Raw genomic sequence first — 25864 nt, forward strand, 5'->3', positions numbered from 1 at the left:
TTTCCATTTTCTGGTATTTCAGCAAATAAAAGGTTTTAATTTAATAATCACATGATGAAACCTATTTTGGTATACTCCTGTGTGGAATACATCTTTTCTTTTTTGATTGTTTTCTATTGAATTTAAGTGCAAAGTAAATACATACATAAAATAAATTGCCACTATACAGATAAGATCAAATAAAATAATCCTTTATTAGTCCCGCAGTGGGGAAATTACAGGATTACAGCAGCATTGCTCACAAGGGAATAAAAGATAAAAAAAAATCAAGTAATAGAAATAAACAGTAATGGAAACAATAAAAAACAGTAAAGAAGAATATTAAATTTACAGACTGAATAAAAAAAGTATATAAAAGTACTTAAACGTATTGCACGTGTTGGATATTGCACCAGATGAGTGGTTAAAGTGTTCAGAAGCGTTCAAAAGTGTGCAAAGTGATCAAAGTGTTCGTGGTCTACTGAGAGCTCAGCATATTGTGCAGCCTGACCGCAGCGGGAAGAAAGGACTTGCGGTATCTCTCCCTCAGACACCAGGGATGAATCAGCCGGTGACTGAAGGAGCCGTGCAGCGCTGCCAGAGTGTCCTGCATGGGGTGGGAGGCGCGGTTCATCATGGACGAGAGCTTAGTCATCATCCTTCTGTCTCCCACCACCTCCACAGTATCCAGAGGACACCCTAGCACACTGCTGGCCTTCCTCACTAGCTTGTCCAGTCTCCTCCTGTCAGCTGCCGTGATGCTGCTGCACCAGAAGACCACTCCATAGTAGATGGCTGATGCCACCACAGAGTCAAAGAAGGTCTTCAGGAGTGCTCCCTGCACCCCAAAAGACCTCAGACTCCTCAGCAGAAAGAGTCTGCTCTGTTCCTTTTTATAATACACTGACTACATTTACATATGCACACAACAACAGAGTACTCCGATTAAGTAGATAGTTAGCTGTAACTGGGTATGATCAGATTGTCTGAAACATTCAAGTTAGTATGTGCTTTTTATTATCAATGAAGACAATGCAATTGTTTATCACGATATATCAACATATGATCTCATCACAATATGATTCCTAAAAGGCCTTGTATTGATATAGACATTGATTTAGATATTTACTCTTTTGTTTCATAAATAAAGTTGGTCTCATTCATGTAAAAAAATATACTAATAACAGCTTTGGAAATAAAGTATTTAACTGCTGGGTCATTGTATTGATCAGCATTTCCCTCCAAAAGACTTGCATCTTGATTAGCTATCTGCTAATGAAGATTCATCACGGACCCAAAGGAACTCCAGACTTGACCTGAGACGTGACTTTCACTTGCCCCTTCTTAAAACGTCTGAAAACACCTCTGCTGTATGTACGAGGAATCAAAATGGGTATGAGCGGATTTAATAAGCTTAAGCCGCCTACCATATTCTAAAACCAGGATTCACATTTTATCATGCATATCAGTCAGTTGACTGTCAAATAATGTGCCTGCCCCTTTAGAAAAAAAAGGATTTGCATTTATTCCAGAGTACCTGTTGAACAAGAGATGTGTACGGTCAAGGAAGGCCTGCTTTTATAAGCACCGGTGTTAAAAAAAGAATCAGTCCTTTTGGGGAAACTGGCAATGAGAAAGCATTCAAAGCTGCTTTCCACATGAAAGAAAGGGAATGGACAAGAGCCAGATGATAGTCTGTCAAGCAGGCAAAAGAAAAACTGTGGGCCTCAACAATACAATGCTGGGCTTGAAGGGGAGCATGCAGGAGTCTCAATAGGCCCTGGTCTCTACATTCTATGACCTGAAAATCATGTTTTTATCCTCCATTTTCAGATGCAGCAGTCATCCATGACAAATACTGCACCAAAAACGTTCCCATGAAGATACACAGGTGGATGTCCGGGACTTTAATAATATACTTCCCCATTTTACTGCTTGCTCGTGACTTTTTTCACCAGATATGATTGAACGATTCAAGGAAATCTGAGTCCATTGGTCCTACTTCTAAAAATTATCTTTATCTTGGCATTTCACAGGCTCCATTTGCAATGCATTTAAATTGCATGTATTGTTGACCATGCGTAGCAAGTGTCCGACTTTGTTTAAGGTATGCTTTCATACATTTACCCGGAGACACACACACACACACACACACACACACACACACACACACACACACACACACACACACACACACACAGGACTTACTTTGCATGGCGGATGTCAGGAATGGAGCGATTTAGGGAGATCCGGTTGCTGATGTAAATGTTGAAGCCGTTCTCCCTGTAAGCCTGGTCGGCCCGGTCAGTTTCTGACAGAGGAAACGGTTTTCCCTGTTCGCCGTTACCTGAATCCAACACACACAGTACAGGTCAGTGACTCCCCTTTAACCCTGAGCCTTTGTACAAATCTCAGACACATACATTTGGACTTAAACACTACGTAAGCTTATTTTTCTCCGTATCCACTCAATATTTAAATAAGTCGATGATCACGGTGTGTTTACTCCAACAGTTGTGGCCCCCAAGTGGCCAAAAATCAATTGACACTGGTTAAAGGTTTCTGGCTGGAGGAGACCAGGTGTTTGTGTATAAATGGCAGTGTCACTGAAAGAAATCATCTTTAATTACCTATATGACACTTCCTTTGTGAAATAGATGAAAGAGACAGATACAATATGCCACAAATGTTGGTTTGAGAGTTATGAATACAGTACTAACATGTTGGCTTCATAAATGTTTCTTAATTTGATAACTCACATTAAACATTCAAATCTGTTTCTGTTCCACAGGATATTTGAACGTTTTAATCAGTGTATCCTTTATAGAAAGAGGAAGTCTTCTGAGACACTATTTATTTTAACAGAGAAATCTGGAGAAAACTAGCTACATTTACAAAATGTGTGCAAGGTATCAAAGCATTCAAGCACATATCATGTTATTTTTAGGGCTGTAATAACAATTATTTTCATGATTGATTAATCTGCTGGTTATTTTCCTGATTAATCTATGAACCGTCTGGTCTACACATCGTCAGGAAACAGTGAAAAGAAGATGTTTTCCTAATTCGAAGTGACGTCTGACCAACACTCCAAAACCCAAACCTATTTAGTTTAATCTCATAAATAAGTGAGACAATATGCTAATATTCAGATTTGAGACACTGGAACCGGCTGTGGAACAATGACTTTAATAACAAATGTACCAATACGTTTTCAGTCCATTGAGTAATTCATTAATCAAACTATCATTTCAGGTCAAGACAGACAGTCAATATATATATACATATACTGTATATGTATAGCACTTGGATTAGGTGTAAAACATGTACACATAAGCATGTATCTAATCAGTCCAACAACCCGTCTCCACACACAAACATTCAAGCTCATTTCAGGAGTGCATCAAATTACACTGTGCTGCATGTTTCATTAGCCACTCATCAATGCACTCCACACAAACACACACAGACACATGCATGGAGGCTTATCTATATTCAGAGGAGAGCATTAAAATTAAAGCGAGCTGCCTTGTTTCATTAGGAAGAAATGATCTGTCTACATTCCTGAAGGTAATGACTGTGAAAAAAATATCTCTTCACTTTTTTGGCTCATTTCAGAGATAAACTCTTCAACTTAACAGTGTTCTTTTCCTTGCATAACACACTCACATATGTCACTTATTTTGTGTTTTCTGGTCCTCCTCAGGCAAATATGAAGCCGAAGATATATTTAAAAAAAAACATCCTATAAGATTCCATTTGACTGAATTTCAGATTCTTCCAGTGCTTTTCTTCAAACTCAAATTCGCCAATGCTTTTACTTGCACTCGACACACGTTCCTACTTAGCTGGCGGCATGTGAAGTGCTCTAGACAGGTTTGGGTATTGCGATGTACACTGTCTACCTTTCTGGTTGTCTCCATCTCTCTCTAGGCAGCCATACCATTCAAACCCAGTCTCTCAATTTGCCTTTCTCCATTATTGCACGCTGAGATATTCAAACACAAGCTGTGTCCCACATTCATACTCCATATTTCTCTGCAGGTTCTGTGTCAAAAGGTACACGGTTTATTTATTGTCGTTGTACAACAGGGTTGCGCAACAAAAATTGATTTTGCAGTCCCATTTTGTTACCTGATAAAATAGAAAAAAAACATGATTGGGTGGAGAATGAATGCAGGGGGTCTTACAACCTGAGGAAAGAAGCTACTCTGAAGTCTGCTGGTATGGAAGCTGATACTTCTGTGACACGTGCCAGTCAGCAACAGGGTGATCAGGATATATGGCTGGGATGGTTTTTGTCTTTCAATATCCTTTGTGCTCCTCGCAGGCACCTCGTGTCACTAATATCACTGATGCTCAGACAGTCTGGTCTACACATCATCAGGAAACAGTGAAAAGAATATGTTTTCCTAATTTGAAGTGGCGTCTGACCAACACTCACATCATTAGAACGTCAGACCAATGATGTTCTGGGCAGTTTTAATCACCCGCTGAAGAGCCCTCCTGACCCGGGCCGTGCACATCCCATGCCAGTTTGTAATGTTTCCACTGAGCCTTCTAATGCTCCTCTGTGAAATGTCACAATAACTATCCTGGGGATTCCTTAAGAGCTTATTTTTTTCTTTACCAGTATGGAGATGTGTGATGACCATGTCAGGTTGTTTGTGATGCTGATTCCCAGATACATAAAACTGTCCACTTACTCCATCTCAGCTTCATTGATGTAGACAGGGGTGTGTGTCTTCATCTCCTTTTTTCTTCTGATTTTTGATTTTGAGCATTAGGTTGTTCTCTGAGCTCCATTATGCGGTCTCATCGTTGTTTGTAATCCGTCCGGTATCGTCATTTGAAAACTTCCCGACAGAGTACTCTTCCTGGCAGCAGTCTGTGGTGTACAGTGTGAAAAGGAGGTGGCTGAACACACAGCCCTGGGGGGCTCTGGTGTTCAATACTAGAGAGGAGGACTTATGGCTACCAGTGACAGTCATATGTTGAAAATCACAGGGATGACATCGGTTAGCTGATTGGCAAGTGCTCTTAAGTACATGACCAGGGATGTTATCACATCCAGCAGCTTTACTCGTATTCATTCTCATCAGGGTTTTTTCCCACAGCTACTGTGGTTACTGACAGTGGCCGGTCCACTGGAGGCGGGGCAGACTTGACAGCTGACATGTGCGCTCATCTCTCCATTCATCCATGCTTTATGATTGAGGAATTGTTTTATGATGACCACATTATCAACACATTTGTTGATATGTGATGTGGATATTGATGTATATTCCCCAGGATCTCCTGGGTGGCGTCATCGTTGAATATAGGCCATTCTGTACATTCCTGACAACAGTCCTGTAGAGCAGCTGTAGCTTCTTCCGTCCACCCTTTAACAGTGTTTTCCGATGGTTTGGCCTGTTTATTTAGCTGGGCGTAAGAAGCCAGCAAAAACAGGATAATATGGTTATATTTGTGCCAAGGGTTGTGAAGTTCTGTTTGTGACATTGTTTTCCTAAATCTATCAAGTGTTCATTGCTACCTGCACACAATCCGCTGTTAAAGAGTTGTGGTCATTTAAAGAATTTATGTGAGATAACGTTGTTTTCACTGGGCTATTAATGAATAGGCTTGCCCAGAAGTAAAAATTTTGTTTTTGAAAGGCTAGATGCCAACAACTGTGGATTGAAGCAGAATATTTGGCAAAATGTTGTGAAACTTGGAATTGGTAACATCTATCTTTTCTGAGTAGAGTTGGTCTTTTTGGACCTACCAAGGCTCTGCAGTTATTGGAAAAGTTTGGATCACACAAGTAAGAAAACAAATCTGGGGAGGGTTCTGAATTAATGTTGTTGTGGCTATTGTGTGGCTAAGTGAGGCAAGGGCCACCAAAGCTACTGCAGCCAGAGGGCCTAAAGTAAGATTGAGGTGCTTCTGGTTAAATTGTTTTCTGTTATCTGGCTCTTTTTCATTCTTATTGGCCGATTATTTGAAATGTGTGTGGTAAATGCAAACAAACATGAATCAATCTCTCTCTCGCTCATTGAGTAGAATGCATTTATATGTCCATGTGTGGGAAACCTAGACATTAAAGGTAGCCTATAAGCGGGCAGGCAGTTCTTGTGCGTACTATGAAATAGAATCCTGTCGGCGCCACTGGTCTTAAGTACCACCTAATAATATAAAAAACAACGCTGTGTTTCCTACTCAATGCATGAGACTGAATCAATGCTTATAGTAGAAGATTAACTGTGTTTATTTACAAACTCAGAACTGTACTCGCAGCATTGATTCACACTGCTTCGGAGAGAGAGGAATCCACTTGAAAGGAATTAAGAGAAGAAAAAAAACATCACAATAGAGTTCTGCTGTGTGTGTGTGTGTCTGTGTGTGTGTGTGTGTGTGTGGCCTCAGTGCTGAAACACAGCAGATGTTCTAAGAAAACAGGCCCAAACAAAACGGAAGCATCAGCACAGAATGAGGACCTACCTGAGCGAGCAGCATCTCTCCTCATCGCTTCGTAGTCGTGCCAGTCTGTCCGCCGCACACCATCGAGTCCCACCTGAGCGACCTTCCTCATCTGGTTCAACCCCTGCAGGGACACAGAACAAAATACAAAACCATTTAGACCTTCATCATTTTAGCTGGTCGGTTTCTGAATTTAGTCGAATCACACAAAAACTCCCCTTCCCATGATCTAGAAATGAAAGATGTTTCTTTAAAAAAAAACGAGAAATGTTTCTGTGAAACATTAACGAATTTCTGGTGGTGGTGAACAAGGGAAGAAAACAAACAGTTGTCTTTGTCATTGATATTAAACTGTAAACAAAATACAGGAAGATATCTTGTGGTACAAAACAATACAAATGTGATCCGTAACAATCTATATAATCTATTTAAAAATGTAATTGTTGCAGTAAAATGACCTGAATAAAATAAAATACACCTATATCATTTTCTTTTCAACAAACCTTTATAGAAACCTACTTTCTGTTTCATTTTACTCCTGGCTGTAAGCAAACATCTATGTAAGTTATGTGTGCTGCTGGCAGCTGGGGGTTTACACAAAGGGTGGGAAATCTCTTTATATTTTCACCTAGAAAATGCCATTCAGCTTCACTGCTGTGACAAATATGCACAGACATACACATGCAGTACACACCCTCATAACCAAAGCTATTATTTTCCACTCAACATTACAATTCAATACAGCCATTTATGAAATGTTCTCTGCTTTAGAAATTACTTTATGTGACTCTAAGGATATTATAGGATCACAGCACAATGATAAATCAATTAGCTCCATGGGAGGATACAATTAGTAAATGTTGTTAATACAAACGACATGTCTGACTGCACGGAATAGTATTAACCAGGCTGTTAGCTGATGTCACAGCACAAGCAAACAAAACAACTCTGGGTGTAATGGGAGTGTGTTCATGAGTGAAATGTGCCTCCAGCAGCTGCTTCCATTCTGCTCGCCATTTCAGAGTTATCTACTGTGGCAAATACCGTATAAAACATAATTAAAACTCATGCAATATTCTCATCTTAAAAATATACGGTTATTTGTAGTTTACAATAAATCAAAATTACATTTTGCATATTGTGCATGTGTTATCGGAAGTCAGTCAAACTGCGGCTTTAGAACGAAAGCAAGTCTTAACATAAATATTTTATATTTCATTAAAATTTGCTTCTGCATTGTTTTTCTTACAGCTGTGTGTGTATGTTGTCTACTATGATTGTGCATTGCATTGTGGGAGAATAGTGTAAATACAACATTTTATCAGAAATAAAGCATTGTTTACTGTCACTTTTACAGCAAGAACACACTGTTCTGAAAACATGCCTAGAATTAGTATGTAGTATGGATTTGGGACTTAAAGTCTAAATCTTTTTGACTTCAAATCAACTAGAACTTACTATTTATGTTTATTAGTGTAATTACATGAAAATGTAAAAAGACTTGAAGCCCCAGAGCAGGCATTCGAAACACAGCGCGTCAACAGAACAGCCATTTAAGTTGAATTAACTGTGGAAAATTAGTAACTCAATTGTTCAGTGCCACAAGAATAATTACCGGCTAATTATTCTGATTGGTGGCTTTACCGATGCGATGAATTCTGATTGACTTGTATGACGAGGTCAGAGTGATTACGTCAATTTTGTATACATAATACGTACATTTCAGTCATTGCAGTCATTGTTCGCTTTGCAGTGGCAAGACATTTTTCATATACTTGACCAGGTCCTCATTATTACAGTGACAGTACAACCCTCCGGTGGCATGGCATTAACAGCACTCATTATTCTTCCCCGATTCCTCTGCTGACGCTGTTAAAAATATTTCATGTATTTTATGGAACTCTGAAAGCACAACTTCAATGTAGGACTTATAGGGCATGATGCATATAGCCTTCTATGGTATTATTGATCAGTTTTGCACAGATGGGATTATGTGTGTATGCTGGTCATTGACACGGTTATCTAAAGTTCCGATTATTTTCTGAATCTGCCATGACACACTTGTACAAGCCCACTGGACAGAAAAAAAGGTTAAAGAATAAGAATACCAAAATATTCTTGAATGAAGTGCATTGTGTCACACCAGAACCTGACATCCAGCTGTGTTCTAAAAAAAAGCGACCACTCCAGCAGATGTTGAGGACTTTTCAGAGAGCAAACAAACAGGATAATCTAACTCCCAGAGAAGCTTACTTAATCACTAATATAATAATAACAATATTCATAATATACAGGACATTAAACTGGACACAACACTAACGAAGCATTCCCGTGAAACATACATTCCGTCCTCACTGGAGAGGCATATTCATATAAAATGAATTAATTTCAGTTTGATAGAATGCAGTTCACTTTGAATGTATTGTCACTTTGCATTACACCAGTGCAGAGCTCAAGGGTTCCCTTTTCAGTGGAGTTTATATGGAAACCATACTAAAGTCAATGAATAACAAAAAAAACTAAATATACAGTGCAATAAATCCATACAAAAATGTCTAATGTATGCAATAGTATATTGCAATTAGAATATGCTAGCAAACAGGTGCAGTGGTGTTTCATATAATGCTATATTGAATCTTGGTCGAGCTACAAGTTCTTTCGAGAGCCGACTTTTTGCACCAAAAAGGAATTATTCATATAAGAGCCAAAGATTAAATTATACATCCACAGTGAGGCCAACAGACACAAAGGTATTGCAATCATAAGACAAGTAAGCTGTGCTTCTTACGTTTGGTCATCAGTCCTGCTCTTTCTCGTTTTACTTGAGGAATCAATATTAAAGCAAGGCATTGGTGGAAAAGCACAACATAAATACTGTGGGTAGAATGAACCCAACGTGTCCCTGACACAGAACCACAACTCTGCAGCTCAACAGAGCTTTTTTCTTTTTCTCAGCACTCGTGTCAACATCATTTCCAGCAGCAGCTGTTTTCAACAAACAAGCTCTGATAAACAAAATATATTCTCACTCCCCACTTGTCAAGTACTGCAGCTTGGCGAGTGGTCCACGCTTAAATCAATGGTGCTTGTTTTCCTTCTAGCGTCAGTTGTTCATGCATCAGGGATGACAGTTTACGTCACATGCGTGTCAGTTTACGTCACATGCATACAGTCTTTTTTTATTTTTACTTCCAACTTATCTTTACTAATTGTTTAGGTCAACTTACTTACTGGTGTTAGTGAAGTGCAGAAGTTACAGTAGGCTATATATAGTAAAATAAGTCAACGTTGACTTAGTTTGTTGGGACAAACCATCCTGATAAGGGGGAGACTCTGGGTTTTTAGGATAATTAAATTAAACAGCCTACTGAATATAACATTCACAACTGATGGCGCTGCTGCATGACAGGAAAAAAACTCTGGGGTCGGGAGGAGAATTGAGGGCTGCTTAATTTTCTGTAAAGCACAATGTTTTTCAGTATTTACCTACTGATGAGTAGGGTTGGGTACCGAGAACCGGTGCCATATTGGCACCGGTTCCAACACGTCCGGTACCTACCGGACCGAAAAGCAACGCAGATTTCGGTGCTTTCTTCCGGTGCCTGAGCCGATTTAAATCCTTTTTCTTTTACACTACTCTGTAATGTTGCTCGGTATATAGATACTAAAAAGGTAGCGCGGTACCCGTACGTTAAAAACGATAGGATTTTGATGTATCGATACTATTAAAATAGCGCGGATCAGAGCTCACTCCTCCACTCTGTTGTCCGCCTGCATGCAGAGCGGGGCTCGAGGGGGCGGGGCTTCCAGCGCTCACACAACACTTACAGCGCGCACACAGAGATCGCTGCAGACACGAGCACGAGCTTTTGAACGTCCGTCCTCGGCTTGCTGGAACAAATCTCTCAAGTTGATATTAATGATGACGTGTAGTCCAGTAAAACAGCAGTTTGTAGAATCCAACAGTGTCTGAGTTCTGTTGCACACGGTCCCATCAGGCCACCTGATGCTTGTGTCTGTTCTTTTTTTAAATATATATTGTTTATAGTTTGAAGTTAAAAGGTTTGAAGCTGTAGTTTGAAGACAAGTGTGTTGCGTGTATTTATTTATTTATATGTAAAGTATGTATACGTTAAACAGTTAATATATTGTTCAATTTTAAGAAAAGGAATTTCCTTGTCAATAAAAAAGTATCGGTTCAGGCACCGTTTAGGCACCGGTATCATTTTAAAACTATCGGTTTAGCACCGGTATCGGAAAAAACCCAAACGATACCCATCCCTACTGATGAGGTAATCACAAGAGAAGTTAATGTTGTATATATGAATCCTTTTGAATTCCACTTTTGTTTAATTTATTTTGAGTTAGTGGAAAAGCTACTCCTCAAGACAGTGACTTGTTCCATACTAAAGTGTTTGTCATTCGGTGAGTGTGTGTTCTCAGTTAAAGTTAGGTCATTTCAGTCTTTTTGAAACTACTTCTTAGTAGTTGGACTGTTTGTGCATGAAAGCTGTTGAGTCTGTTTAAAAATAGCTGAAGATTCTGAATTGTTATGTATGTTGTAATACCTCGTGTCCTAAAGATGCACTTTTTGGTTTTTAATTCAAATGCAGCTAATTGAGTGTAAAAGGAAATAGTTCCCTCTCTATCATCGCCACTAGCTGCTCCTTTTGGTTATTAAACTTGTTTTTGTGTTAGCATACATATTCTGTACTATCTCAGGTTAAAAATGCACCATCTTTTCATTAAATACATTGGAGAAGTTGAGAATGTTCCTCGATTTGGGTCGCGGCTTGTCATTCAGGGGTGATGGTGGGTCCCGGAGCCAGACCAGTTGATAACCACTGGTTTAAGACATCCAACCTATCCTCCTGCTGATCCTTTGTAACTTTTTTACTGTGCCCATGTGATAATGACGCGGATGGGTTTGAAGAGGCATTTGAAGAGTTGGGAGTGAGACCGGGTTGAATCTAGCCAGGTATTTTTACTCAGGAGTTGGTGGAGACCAAACTAGAGCTGAAAAGATAATGAATACATTCAGTAACTAGACACAAATATGAAGTCATGTTTTTCTTTGCCATTATTTTTGGCCATATTACGAGACGGTGGTCACATTGTCAAGTCAGCTTGTTTGGAATTTCTGCTCCCCAATGACCAGCTATCGCAACTTAAAACATAATTTACCCAATTTTGTTCACGGATAGAAACGCCTCTTCACCAAAGCTGGACAGCGCTCTTCTTAAATTTGGCGTTGCAAAACCAGGTTGGGTAAATGGCATTGTCACTATTTTGGTCATAATGGGATATTAATTACAAAATGACACCAAAAAGGTTCAGGCTAAATAAACAAAAATCAATCAATTCATTTTTGAAAAGATACAAGCAAGTCTTGGAGCAGGCCGAACCATCATTGATCTTCCTTGACTGCTGAACCTCACTAAACAAAACCCTCATGGTTGCTTGACCCTTTCTCATCTACTCCAACTATTGAAGAAAGAATCCAATTGAACTGGTGAGGCATGTGGGGTAGGATGTCAAATAAAGAAGTGAATCTACACTGCTGTCTGTATTGTGTCGTATAAACCACACCACCACTTCATAAAAGCTGATGTAAAGGGCATTCACATTGTGCAAAAAGGAAAAGAAAATTAAACAGTAAACACTGATTGTTATTCTGTTTGTTGTGTTACTTCCTCTGCCTACCTGCTGTGTGCCTGCTGATACCTTCCTAATGGCCATCATCACAGGGACGAGGCTTCACGCTGCCACAAACACATTTTTGCTTTGGGCACTTTTCGACATCATCAATACTCAAGGTGTTGCATGAACTAGCTAATAGGGCATGACAGGAGCTACGCCAAAAAAAACATGTAGCCCATGTTTTATGTGCACCAAATGTTCAGTCATTAATTGTAAAGCACTGTGTCGGATAAGGGACACGCTGCAATGGAATTCATACTTTATCAAGTAAAACATTCAAGTTGAACGCAGTGAGAGAGAGAAAATGGCCAATTTCACCTGAGTGATCACTAATTGACTTTCATGTTGCTTCTTAATAGTCTCCTATTCATCTAATGTTTGCTACTTACAAAGTAGCTGTCCCTGTGTTGGGATAAACACCATGAGTTCCATGGTGCTTATCCCAATATATATATATATATATATATATATATATATATATATATATATATATATATATATATATATAGAGAGAGAGAGAGAGAGAGAGAGAGAGACTCTATTTTCACAATGCACTACATCATTGACTGAAACCACCCCCACACATTGATAGCCCAATCATAGCTTTTCTTTTTTTTTTAACACAGCTATGCAGTTAGTTAAACAGACTTCCAACTAGAAAGGTGCACGCAATAGACTGCAGATCTACCATCGGTGTATTGGGCGATTAAATGACTACAACCCACAATGAAATAATGCCCGTCCATAAAAAAGTCGTTCCAAGCCATCAAATCTTGCCAAAAACTAAATTAAGTTTACCAAACTGTCGGCCCGCTTAGCAGCAGCTGACTGGAGGTGATGTACTCAGCAGTGTGTACTAGTGCTAGTTAGCTCTTAAGCCAAACACATTGTCCAAAACAGTCAAAGTGAGCATAAACCTTAACCATATAAGGAAGTGGACGTAGTTTGAGACTATAAATGTTCACAGTGTTGACTAAGGTAATAAATCAAGTGACTTCCATACAATCTGACTTCTTTTTAAAACCAGAGGAGTCGCCTCCTGCTGGGCAGGAGAGATAATGCAGGTATTAAGACACCTGCGCATTGGCTTTTCTCAGCAGAACAGGAGGTCGCCGTCTGGCCAGCCAAAACTATTATGCAGTTTGCTTCCGCAGAATGGAAGATTAGTCTTGGACAGACACAGAGGAGCACACTCACTCGTGGATGCACACACACAGACACGCGACCGGTCACATGATCCTCTTGGAGGAGATGAAAATGTTGAAGACAGCAGTTGGCCATAACAGTAACAATTGTAAATCTTTTGTTTGAACAAAAGGTGTTGTGAAACTGTGTTGGTAACAAGGAAACTGCATTCACAAAAGTCTAGATAGTTAATCCATCATATTAATCAATTCAACAGTTATGTATTATTACTATTTTGCATGAGCAGCACATTACATCCAGACAGCTAATACAGTGGCTACAGGTGCATTTGTTGTCTTAGAAATGAGAAGCCTGCTTTAGTTTACTTCAGTGTCAAATGAAAGACCCATTGTGTCAAAACTTTTGAGAAGTAGATCAAGTAAAACTACGTATGTGTCATTCTAGAATGGAAAGCTAACTGAGGTGGGGCAAAGTGGTCTTTCAGCTTTTCTAATCTTCTCTATTTTACCCTTTATCGTTTTACATTGCTTCTTATTCTGGACATATCTGCCAACTATTTTGTGCCATCTCCCACCGGCTTTTAAAAAGGCCTTACACGTCGCACCTGGCCAGGCTTGAAAAGGTCTTCAACGCCTCAAAATCCAATGAAAGGCACACCGCAATGAATGGAAATGCCATGCTAACCTCTGAGGCATTACCTTTTCTGCAAAAAGTTGCCTCAGCGTGCTCTGTGGCAGTGGCTTTATTCTTCAGTGGGTGTACAGTATTATGGCACAAGGGAGAACCTTTTCTCCTGAGATATGTGACAGCAAAATCAGAAGAAAATGCCAGTGACGTCTCACTTGCACCCTCTAAACTTTCTCTGACAGCATACTGGAAGACTTTGCTGAGAAAAGGAATGTCAGGTTGCCATCCATCTTCCAAATGCTTTGCATTTTCTCTGTTAGAAAACACGCTGTTACGGCTGTTCTGAATAAATCAGAAATAGGGGTATTGTTTGTATTGCTCTCGTTCCATATAGCTTTGTATTTCATGCTGTTTTGCTTAATTACTAACCCGAGAGCATTTCCAAGAGTAAAGCTGAACTGCCAAGTCAACACTAAACAATTCCTATTCAAGACAAGAATGTTTCTTGACATAAACTAGCAATAAAATACCCCAAATGTACACATAGTTTATCTTCATTTGTTAGTGCAGTATAAGCTACTGCTGTCTAGAAAATGTGGGCTTTGCTCTTCTCGCAGCTGCTGAATCTTACACAAGGTTGTCTGTTCAGGCAGGGCATAGTAACGCCTGAGATAGGTTAAGTTTAATACCCAGAAGGAAAACATGCAAAGTATACATATATGAATGGTTATACCCTCACCATTTTAATTCACACTAATGGGAGGGCAAAGTTGATCAGTGTAAAACTTGATAATTTGTCATATATTTATATTAAATTGGGGACGACATTCATTATGCCCAGTCTAGGAATTGTAATGACATTGGTGATCCTGTGATTTTTTACCTAGCGCCACCAACAGAATGTACAGATTCCTTTTAACACCCTGATCATCTTGAAAAACACAATACTTATATTTTGTTGTCCCACAAATGTTTCAGATTTAAGAATAGTATTGTCATTGTTCACATTCACTTCATTTAGTTATTGACCATTTGTGTTCCTGGAGTTCCAGCTGTCCTTCATTGCTACTTGCCCTAAGCCACTGATGTATCTTCACATTGGTGGGAATTGTGACACTGTTTCACAACAATTGAAAAAAGAAAACAGCATTTTTATTTTGAATGACAGCAGCTGATGGCTCAAATGTAATACCAGCCTTGAAAATTTGTTATTTCAAGCAGCCACTTTTGACGCTTTGCTCGTTTTCAGCTGGTCCAGGTCTGAACAAAGACGAGGCGTAAACAAGCAGAGATTGAGGACTGCTATTGAACTTCCTTTGTTTGGCGCAGAGGAAAAGATGGTATTACCAGCAGAGCAGTAAGTCTGATAAAAACAGAGCTGCCCACTTGTTCTCTGAGGAGGATGAATCCGACCACCTTGGGTCAATACTTCCCTCTTCTGTTTCCTCTCCCCGTGTTCAGAGCCGACAGGAGGAAGCTTTTCTGTTCTCTTTTTTTCCCTCCCCTTCCGGTTCTGTCAGATCACAAACAGATCCAACTCGACCCCCAGAGACACAATTACCTGTCTTTCCTATTCCAACTCACTCTCTGCTCTTCCTCCTTCACCTTCAGCCACTTCATAGGCAAGTCAAGCTGAGCTGGAGGCACACAAATCCCCCGTTACCTCTTCTAAGAACATGAAACTTCTGCATGTACTAACTGGCCTACTCCTGCTTTAGTTCAATGAGAGGCCAAGCTAGAGGGAGAGGGATAACTCCTTTCACAAGTCATAACACTGGATAAAAAAGAGCAACATTATCAGCCCACTTGAGTTTTGAGAGACACCTTTAAATGTAAATAAGGTGTTTGGGTTTTCAGCCCTGTTTTGATACACATGCAAATGTCTCTCGACGTCCGCTGCCTGTGCTGTTAGAGCAAGACTTTAGTCTGAGGCACAGGACCTCCAGGCGGAGGACCCTGCAGCGAGGCACTCCAAACGCCCTCAAAGAGAAGGCCACAGCACAGTCCATTGTCTCCCAAAAGGAGTCATTATCCAGAGTCCTGCTGAGCAGGAAAGATCAGGAAGAAGACCAGAGAGATGTCCTCCGCCCCCACCCCTCTGCTCAGATATTGCTGGATTGTGATGTGGACACTGGCATTCCAAAATGCTTGGATCGCCTGCACGGCTAAATGTAGGCTCTTGCTCCTGAATCAAAGTAAAGATCAGGTGAAGGATAAAGAACATGGAACATGGGATTCTGCAAACGGGCGTGTTCACACAGAGCAACCCTGTCTCCTAAAAATTACTTTCCCCAGAACTAACATGCATTCTCAATTATGTTTGACCAGAAACGTATCTCCTCCCTGATTACGTGTGTATTTGACGTATTACAAATACGTTGATTAAACATGTATGTTGATTATACACTTATTTTTGTTTTATAGATTTTTCGTTTGTGTTTGACGTATTACAAATACTTTTATAATCGTGTGTTTGTGTTCCACATCTTAACTGTTCTGGTCATACAGAAATAGTGTAATACGTCAAACACAACATACTGGTACAGTTAAGATGTTTGGATGTGGTCAGAAATGGTCTGAACACATCCATATCAGTCAGTATTTTGAAAACCGGATGTTGTGTTCCGTGGCTGTTTCCGGCCGTTTGAATATTTTTCACGTCAGATTCTCCAGCTGATTTGACCCCAGAGATCCAAGTGTCTGCTGAGTTGATTTCAGTGGTCTACTGCACTAGATGGAGTTCATCACACACTTTGGGCTGCTTTGGGCAGCGCGAGAGAGCTAACTGCGGCAGCCAAGCGGTCTGAAGGCCGGCCCCGTTACCGGCTTCAGACTGCTCCTTTTTATTTCCTTTAGAAATTAAAATATGCTTGAATTCAGCGGAAAAGCAAGAAAACAATAACACAAACACACAATTATAAACATATTTGTTATATGTCAAACACCATCGAAAAAACAATTAAACAAAAATATGTGTATAATCAACATACGTGTTTAAACAACGTATTTGTAATACGTCAAACACACACAAAATCAGGGAGGAGATACATTTCTGGTCAAACGTAATTGAGAATGTGTGTTAGTTCTGGGGTAACGTAATTTTTAGGAGACAGGGTTGCTCAGAGAGCACCAGCAGCCACAAGCAGCTTTTTCCTCAACCCGTCAGTCTCTCATGTTCTATTCAAACATTACATTCTGCTTGATATCTGTTCACGATAAAAGCACTTGTAGCTGGTGACTGGTAAATTGCTGTACAACCTGAGCTACTGTAAGATACTTCTTAGTGAGTTTCAATTTGAGATCCTTTCCAGTAGACAATTACACAATCTACTTTTATTGTAAAAGGTAAGAATTGAAGGAATGGATCTGGTGGTATGAGCTGCCTCTGTATATTTTGAAAAAGTCCATTCACGTTCTGTATAAAAATGTTCTTGAGAAACAAATAGTAAAAAAAAAAATATGTTGATGTGCACACAAAGAAACCCCCTCGGTGTGCAAAGGTCTAAATGCATAAATCATTTGTACAATTTGTACATTCGCCTGGAGCAATACAAAACGATTTAGTCATGAATGAGAAGTAAAAACGTAAAGAAAATGGTAATGAGGGGCAACCAGGTAGCCAGGTTCCAACACATCGTGGAAGGAAGAGAAGCTCGGCAGCACTCCGCTTCGGCTTTAAGCTTGCAGCCTTGTAATTGTACATATCTGTGTGTGCATACACGGACAGTAAACAAACGGCAGCAAAAAAACCTTGGAAGACAGAACACACTAATAGAGCAGATACACAGCAGGTGTGTACGTGCACGAATACAAAGAAAGGACCAGAGGGTAGACTGCATAACTGTCCTACTGTACACAAACATCTCCAGCTAAAAGCAGTCCCGCTATCAGCCAACTACAGATGGTCTTCTAAACAGCTTACAGGATATTAATAACAGCTGTTGGCGGGTACAACTGAGAAACATGCAAATATCTGAATTTAAGTTTTTAAGTACATCCAATAAGGCTGACCTGGCTGATACAACTCAATGCTGCAGGGTTTTCTGTTGTTTTCTGTGGTAGTCTGTGGAACTTCAGAAAGGGCAGAGAGGAACTCAAGTTGTCGAATGTTCGCATGAGCCTGCCAGCCGTATATTGTCTCATTTACAATTTGTTGAGTAAATTGAAAACTGAAAACTTCTGAGTGATATCTGTGCATTATTCAGAGTAGAGGTGTCACATATCCCGTTCGGTATTGACCGGTATTGATAACAGAGATATAAAAACATTAGTTAATAATACACATATACACATTGTATAAATAATCCAGCACCTCTTAAATTATGATATAAGTAGTCTACAAAACACACAATAAAAAAAGTTAAAGATGTATTTGACTGAATTTGAAACTGCAATAACATGGTAATTGTGAATTATTTTGGCCATGATAATCTTGTAGTGAAAATCTGATTTTGAACCAAACCTAAATCAGAGAGACCAGGATGATGCTTTTGTTTTTTTCATACTTTTTGATACTATGAAAGGGGGACACACATAATTCAATTCCCACTGATGAATATCTCAAAACCTTGGCACATGAAAATGAAGACAGCTGTGTTAGACTGCTAAGTAAGAGTATATACATATCTTTTTAATTTTCAAATTGAGCCTTTTTTTAACATCTATTGGAGAAAAGAAAAATCCACCCTCCCTTGCACGGGCTTTTGATGTGCCAACAAAAGGCACACACAAAAAAAACACATCGTGAGCTTTAAGCACGGTGCGATGGACCCGCTGTGGGCTTCAGTGGTAATTTACAGCTGTGTTGGTTCTGCCTCCATTGGCTCCAGTCCAAACACATCTCAGTCGTTCAAATAAGCTCCTTATTATCATGTCTGAGGGAGAGGAAGGCAGGGGAATAACGGCAAAGAAATACAGAACGGTGGCCATTAAGTTCTGAGCCGTGGTGTTGCCAGCTTAAAGAGCAGCTCCCTGTCCCCCTTTTCAGCCAGAGGCAGAAAATAAACTTCTACCAAATGCTTTCAGTGTAAAAGAGGATGTTTATATTTGTTCACATTGTAGTGGAATTGTATCACCACTAACAGCAGACTAACTGTTGCAACCTCGCGTTCCTGTAAAATTTGCAGAAAAACGCCTATCCAGGTATACCCAAAGTAAATTGGAAGCTGTACTTGGAACTATTTGGAGTAAATGCATGGTCTTGGTCTCTTTTGAAAGGTAACACTCTGAAGCTTTTCCCCCTCAATAGACAGAATCACTTTAAGTGCTGCTGACACTGAGTTATATAAGTTTGAACACACTAAAGTATAAGGATTTTATTTCCGCCTGAACATTTATTTGCAACTAGATGCCTGTAGATGACTATAAATGGGACTTATGAACTGGGAAACACAATGGGACAATAGCCTGAAGTCTTTTCTAGTCTAAGTAAAAAGCAGGTAACAATATCACAGAAAATGTATATTTTAAACATGTTTTTCTAATGAAATGTCTAGGCTTTTTTTCCATTTTGAGAATGAAAATATTCTTGATATACTGTATATACTATATACCTATTAAAAAGGCTTATAGTCTTGCAAACTTATAGAGGTACTATTCATATTTACTACCAGTATTGCTGACAGAGAAAATTAAGTATGAATGTATTTCCGTGCTAATTCAATGACAAACTGAGGCTCAGTCAGCAGCAGTCTGTTCTGGTGAAGCTGAAGGCTGTTGTGATTATCTCCACCCCCTCTTGTTTACCCGTTTTTTAGGAAATTTCATTGGCTGTACGAAACGCCTGTCATCTAAGCCATATGACGTGACCGGCTTGATCCACGTAAGAAAAGAGAGGCTGAGCCTGTTCTTCAACGTAGCTTCTGGTTGGGTAATGTAACCTGTAAGTCAGGACATGAAGCTCCTATTGGTTCAGGTGACGTTTCATTAGAAAGGTTATATTTCGGAGCACATTTTGATGCGCTTTCCTCTGTTATGGATATCTATGTTATGGATATGAGTTGCCTGGATTTTACTATAGTTCGTTTGTTTGTTGTTGTCTGACAAAAGTGTTGTTTGTAGCTGCTGTGGTGGTCTGATCTTGAAACAGATTGCACAGCTGGAATCACAAGAATCATAGGTTTCCAGAAATAAGTGGCACTCGTACCGAACTATAAATAGATGTTCAGTGTACGATAGAATGTACAGTAAAGGACGCCCGCGGGATGGCAGAACGTTAAGAGAGATGGTTCGGTCTAAAAAGCGCGCGGTTCATAGAACCAGCGACCTATTTTGTGGTTTTGTTATGAAGACTCAGTGCTTGACCTCACATTTGTTGAAATTAAATGTAACTTTGCGGCCCAGATACACAGCAGAATCTGCAGTGCAGTGTTGCCATTGGAGGCAGAGTCCTGCTGTGGTGAGGAAGGCCATCCACAAACGGCATCTCTCCCTCAGCATAACATTCTTTAGAGCTGCAAATGAAGCTGCAAGACAGGCGGCATCAGAGGCAGCCGTGCAGTCTTTTCTCCCCCCGGCTGTGTGAATGTCTCCCCATCAGCAGAATCCAAACAGATGAGGTTTTCTCTCTGCTTGTTGCTCGTGTGCTGGGCTCCGTTCAACACAGGGCTACTAAAGGACAGATGTGACTCACCCAAGCCTCCTCCTGGCAGGAGCTGTGCAACTCCCCATGAGAAGCCAACTTACTCTGTTTTGCTGAGAGGCACTGTGTGTTGCTGAGCTGGGGATCCTCCCTCCATCCACTACAGTGATCAATGCTCAGTATGGTTTAAGAGGCACAAATAATAATAATGAATACATTCTTTGAACACACAGAGCTCTCAGTGTACCTGTGTATACTGGGGGGCGAATTACCCCAAGACCAAATACATTTGAAATAACAGAAACCAGCTTTTTTTTTTTTTTTCACCTCGTTTCACAGTAAAATAATTGGAGAAAATAAATCAAATAGTTATAATCTAATACGGAAATGTAAACTCAACTCACAAACACAGTACAAAGATTGCTGCTTCTTGGCCCTTAGACTGAAATGTTCAACCATATCGCTCTTCTGGCAGCAACTTAACCGGCAACAGTTTGTGTTCAACATGCTCTACAATGAGCGCTTTTCATTCGGCTAATTATTCTTCTCTGCCATTCTTGCTCCTCGCTCCTCCAGCAGGACTCGCAAATCAATTGAGGTCCACTAACATCGCGGACGCAGTGGAGATGAGGAAAGAGGAGGGAGGAGGCTTCAGACGGCAACAGCCCTTCAAAGTGAATCCGTTTGGTCATCGGTGCGATCCGATTGGACAGCAAAAGGAATACTGCCAACTCTTCGAAAACAGTGAATAGATCTATAATCACTACAGGAACGGCAGTCAGTACTTAATTATTTTTACACAGTTTAGGTCGGTAGAGATGCTATGCATCCGGATTAACTCCTCAACATGACGCTGGGCCGAGCAAGGATGACTCGTTTAGAAAATACATCCCTGACCAAATGAAGGGATGCAAATTATGAAGCAAGGAGGGAGCCACATTAGGAAATAACCCATTTTCAACGTGCCAAGAAAAATTAAAGCAGAATTTTAATGCCGTGTGGAAATCAGTGTGTAATAATTCCTCATTCAACCCTGGTGGTATCCAGCCACACAGATGGGTTTGCTTGTATTTGCCCAGTTTGCGATATCTGTGAGGTTATTGTTGCCACCCAAATACGATTTCGGTGGCGGTGGGGTTTTCTTCAAATATTGAAAAGAAATTGCATTTGAAAGATTTATCAGCAACCTCTGGAAACCCTCGTGTCCCTTTTTACTCTGGATAATCCACAGAAACACATTTCTGCAGCCAGTCGTTCCCATGAAAACTGGTCACAGCGAGTTGCCGCTGAACTTTCAATCTCCACATAGCAGCTTTGTGTCAGGCAGTCACACTCTCTTCTCAGCCTCAACTGCTGCTGCTGCTGCTACAGTGCCCTGAAAGGAATACGCCACCGGAAATGTATCTCTTCATCACCACTATACAGCTTGTGATTCTGTGTGAGTGAGTGTGTGTGTGTGAGAGAGAGTCAACATGGAAAAATGTGGTCTTGTAGACATCGAGTCTAGCGGAAACCACCACACACAGAAGCATTACTTTCCCGGGTGCTTACATTTCTGTATATCTGTATATATTTGTGTGTCTCTGGATAGACTGACAATGCAATAGCATCCAGGTGTTCCGTTGTATGGTGGCTGTGATTCTGTTCTAACATGGTCTCTAGTTTGATCCCACTGTAGGCTTTAAAAGTGACCCTGAAAAGGTCCTTCGCAGAGGTCATCTGCTGTCAAACGACTGCTGCTTGCCCAATACGTTCCCAAATACTTTGGAACTCCTAGTAGCTTCAGAGCTTCTAGGAGGTGACGTATTCAATGATAATGGATAAACTATGAGGTTCTGAAGATGTGTGTCATAGGTTAAAGGGGATTAAGCAACTGGGTGTTGCTGCCGGGATCCATTGTACCTGCTGTGAATCCAAGCTGACTGCTGCTGTAGTTTCCCTCGAAAGAGCAGGAAAGAATCACACACTGTGAAATCCTCGAACTGGAATGCTACAGGGCAAACAGGAGGGAAAAAGCTAGTCATGAAAAAGTGCAACCAAATAAACGAGTTGAAGAAAAAAATGCAGTTTTCTCCTCCTCTCTGGTTAAATAAGTCTTTAAAAAAAACAATATGTTTGAATGTAATTCATTTGTATTCTATTGTATCGAATACATCAGTGGGGGAGATTGTGTCTAAATCAGACTGCAGCTCATTCTTTATATATTTAATCCGCTCTGCTCTTATTCTGATGGTTTAAGCGCTGTGTCGTCTACAAGTGAAGCAAACAGAAACCAACAAAGGGGAAGGAAATATCCTCTACAGATGTCTCTAACAAGACTTATGTGGGAAAAGGCTGAATGGGATAAGGGTATTGATTTTTATCTACTTCAGTGAAGCCATACCAGCCCACAGGGAGCACTCAAACACAGAACACACACACACACACACACACACACACACACACACACACACACACACACACACACGCACACACACACACACACACACACACACACACACACACACACACACATATTGTTCCTTCCTTTTCCCTCATTTGTTCTTTGTTCCATTTGTCTTTTGTTATATGCTATTAAAAAACAAAAAACAGATAAGAAAAGAAGATGAATGCTTGCAGCCAGCTTCCAGCAGTGTAAAAGAGGTTATGTGTTGAATTAAAAGTTTAAATAAGACACATGTTAGCGCTGCCTGATGTATATCTGGCAGCCTGGTGTGTTTCCCTGCTTCTCACACGATGCTTACTAGAAAACCACCAGTACCCATGTGGCACTGAAATAATGCCAACTAGTGTCAGAGTTAAACCAGAGCGCCACCTCACAGCCACAGCCAAGTCCTATGACAAATTCAATATGTCTAAGAACTACAAAAGTCCCCGAACAGGCAAAAATCGTCATCAAACCAATTGTATCAGGTGTGATCACGTTTTCCTCACTAGGCCTCCACACAGCCACCGTAATGAGGTGGAGGCAATGCAACACTCCAACACTCACACGCTGATGATAGTGAGCTCCCCTGTAAGGTACTGCCATTAGTCCTGGGTTCGGTCTCTGGCCCCAGGCACACTTCAAACATGTGGAGAAGAGGAGCCGGGGATCGAACAGCAAACACTTCGACTCGCTCTACCTCCTCCCGACTAACTGACTTCTCTCTCGGACTCACCTCCTCTGCAGATTATGTTGGTTCGTAACATCGACAGCATTTCAACTTCAGATTCTGACAATGTGTTTGTCAACAATCACAATGAGAGTACACTATCCATTATATGGCTAAAACCACAGACAAAACTAAATTTGACTACTCACTGCGGTTTAAAAAAATTATTTGAGGTTCACATATTTTCTTTCTTTTTTAGTCGACAACTGGAAAGCCTTGGGAGTCATTAAGAAACATATTGAATATAAATATGATCTCACTCTCTCGGAGTATTTAGCCTGAAACGTTGTTTCAAAACAACTCTGAAATGAAGATGTATAATATGATTAGCCTTTATGTCATTGAATTCAGAGAGGATATTAAAGGCAATCTGCGTTAAATGTTCTCTCAGGATGATATCAAATGCAATTAGTTACACATCACAAAACACCTGAGAACTATAGTGCAACAGCATTGCATTTAGTCTTTACAATATGAGCTGCACTCATACCACAAAGGCATGCTGAGGGAGGAATGACTGAGGACTTTCATACTGGAGAGTTAAATACAAATCCATTGAGAGGGTAAAACAAACCAAACCAAAACATATTTCTGATGTATCACAGCAAAAGTGAGGGATGTTTCCAAGAACTCTTTTCAAAAGAAAAAAAATGAGAACAACAAACTTGTAACATCCAAATTGAGTCATGAATCATAATCCTGTGACTGTTACTCGTTATTCTTGATAATCCATTAATCGTTACATTAATCAATAGTGCAAATAGCCAGCGACGATTTTAGTTGTCCCCCAAGGCAAGAAGGACCAGATGTTGAAGCAATTAAAACGTGATCACTTAATGAAAGAAAGAAAAAAGAAATCAGAAATGCCACCCTTTAAATGCAGGACATTCAACTGCAGCAAATCACCCGGTCTTGAGCAGAGATCAATAACACCAGGCAGCAAACAAGACTGATAGCACGAGTGACTTTGCAGCCTAAACCGCGTGCCAATCCTAAACCTCTACAGCTGCCTTGAGGGACTGCTGGAAAATCTCTAGAAAATTGCTGCTTTAAATCAGTGCAGAATTACGCCAAAAGCCAAAGGAAACCAACGCAATCTTAAACTTTGTGGATGGATTGGATATTTCCCTCTTTTTTTTTTCTGACCTGCAATAAAAAAAGAAAAAGAAGAAGCGCATCTTGCCTATTCACACAAACTATGGGCGCTCTCCGTGGTGCTGAATCCGAGCGGCGCTGGAGGTGCCAAAGCGCTCTCCGAGGTTCTGACTCCCGCAAATTGCAGTCGGCAACTGAACCTTTACAGCGATTCTTGATAATCACAGTCACTTCCAAAGTCGCCTACATCAGTGAGGTCTTTGTTTCAGATCGTCGGGTCCTCAGCAAGGTTCCTTGAATGTATTAGAAAAACGAAAAGAGACATCGTGGCACTTGTGTTTTCTCAAGATTCCCCCCAGTTTGAGAAAACAGCACATGAGAAGTATTCTAACCGAAATCCACCAACCTGTACCCGCAGGATGCCGCCCGGACCGTCCGCCGTGCCGGGCGAGTTGTCGAACACTCGGTCCCTGTACAGCGACCACAGCCCGACGTTGGGGAGGAAAAGGAGAGCCGCTATGAGCAGCCCGGCGAACTGCAGCAGCCTCTTCTCCTTCCGCCTCATCTCTCCGGGAGGAAGCGCGAGTGAAGCAGCGACGGCGGTGGTGGAAAGACTAGCGAGTCCCCGTCTCCCTTTGGCTTTCCAAGCGGAGACAACTTTCACTCTGACTGAGTGTGGGTGTTGGGGGGCGGGGAGACGGACTGCTTTTCAAGCTTGTTGAAAAACCCCAACGGATGCAACGTCCTGTTGTGACTTTCACAATAAAATTTGCTTTGACTTTTCTCGAACGCAATTAAAACAAATTGTAAACAGGAAGAAAGACTCATTATGCTCCCTATGGAAACAGCACCTGTGGTAAATGTAAAATACCAGCACATGTGAGGTTAACGATTTAAGTTGCATGACTAGAAAGACGTTAACGTGGGCGACAGTGGCTCAGTGGTGAGCAGGGTCGTCCTTCAATCAGAGGATCGGCAGTTCGATCCCTGGCTACGCCAGCCCATGACGATGTGTCCTTGAGCAAGACACTTAACCCTAAATTGCTCTCGTAGCTGCGTCTACGGTGTATGAATGGTTGACAATCTGATGTGGCACCTTGCATGGTGCTCCTATCATCAG

General features: G+C 40.7%; 1 protein-coding gene across 1 annotated transcript in view; it reads right to left on the reverse strand.

Annotated features, from left to right (window-relative positions):
- The window catches only part of LOC306732840 (polypeptide N-acetylgalactosaminyltransferase 10-like), a gene marked incomplete at its 5' end in the record, with an annotated part of 74280 nt that extends 48971 nt beyond the window's left edge, over nucleotides 1-25309 (reverse strand). Inside the window, 3 exons of the mRNA XM_079214009.1 lie at nucleotides 2188-2326; nucleotides 6463-6565; nucleotides 25151-25309. Coding sequence (XP_079070135.1) covers nucleotides 2188-2326; nucleotides 6463-6565; nucleotides 25151-25309 — 401 coding nt within the window. The remainder of the gene's footprint in view (nucleotides 1-2187; nucleotides 2327-6462; nucleotides 6566-25150) is intronic.
- Nucleotides 25310-25864: the final 555 nt, after the last annotated feature.

This window comes from Taurulus bubalis (genome assembly GCF_910589615.1).
Source record: "Taurulus bubalis genome assembly, chromosome: 2".
Classification (NCBI taxonomy): domain Eukaryota; kingdom Metazoa; phylum Chordata; class Actinopteri; order Perciformes; family Cottidae; genus Taurulus; species Taurulus bubalis.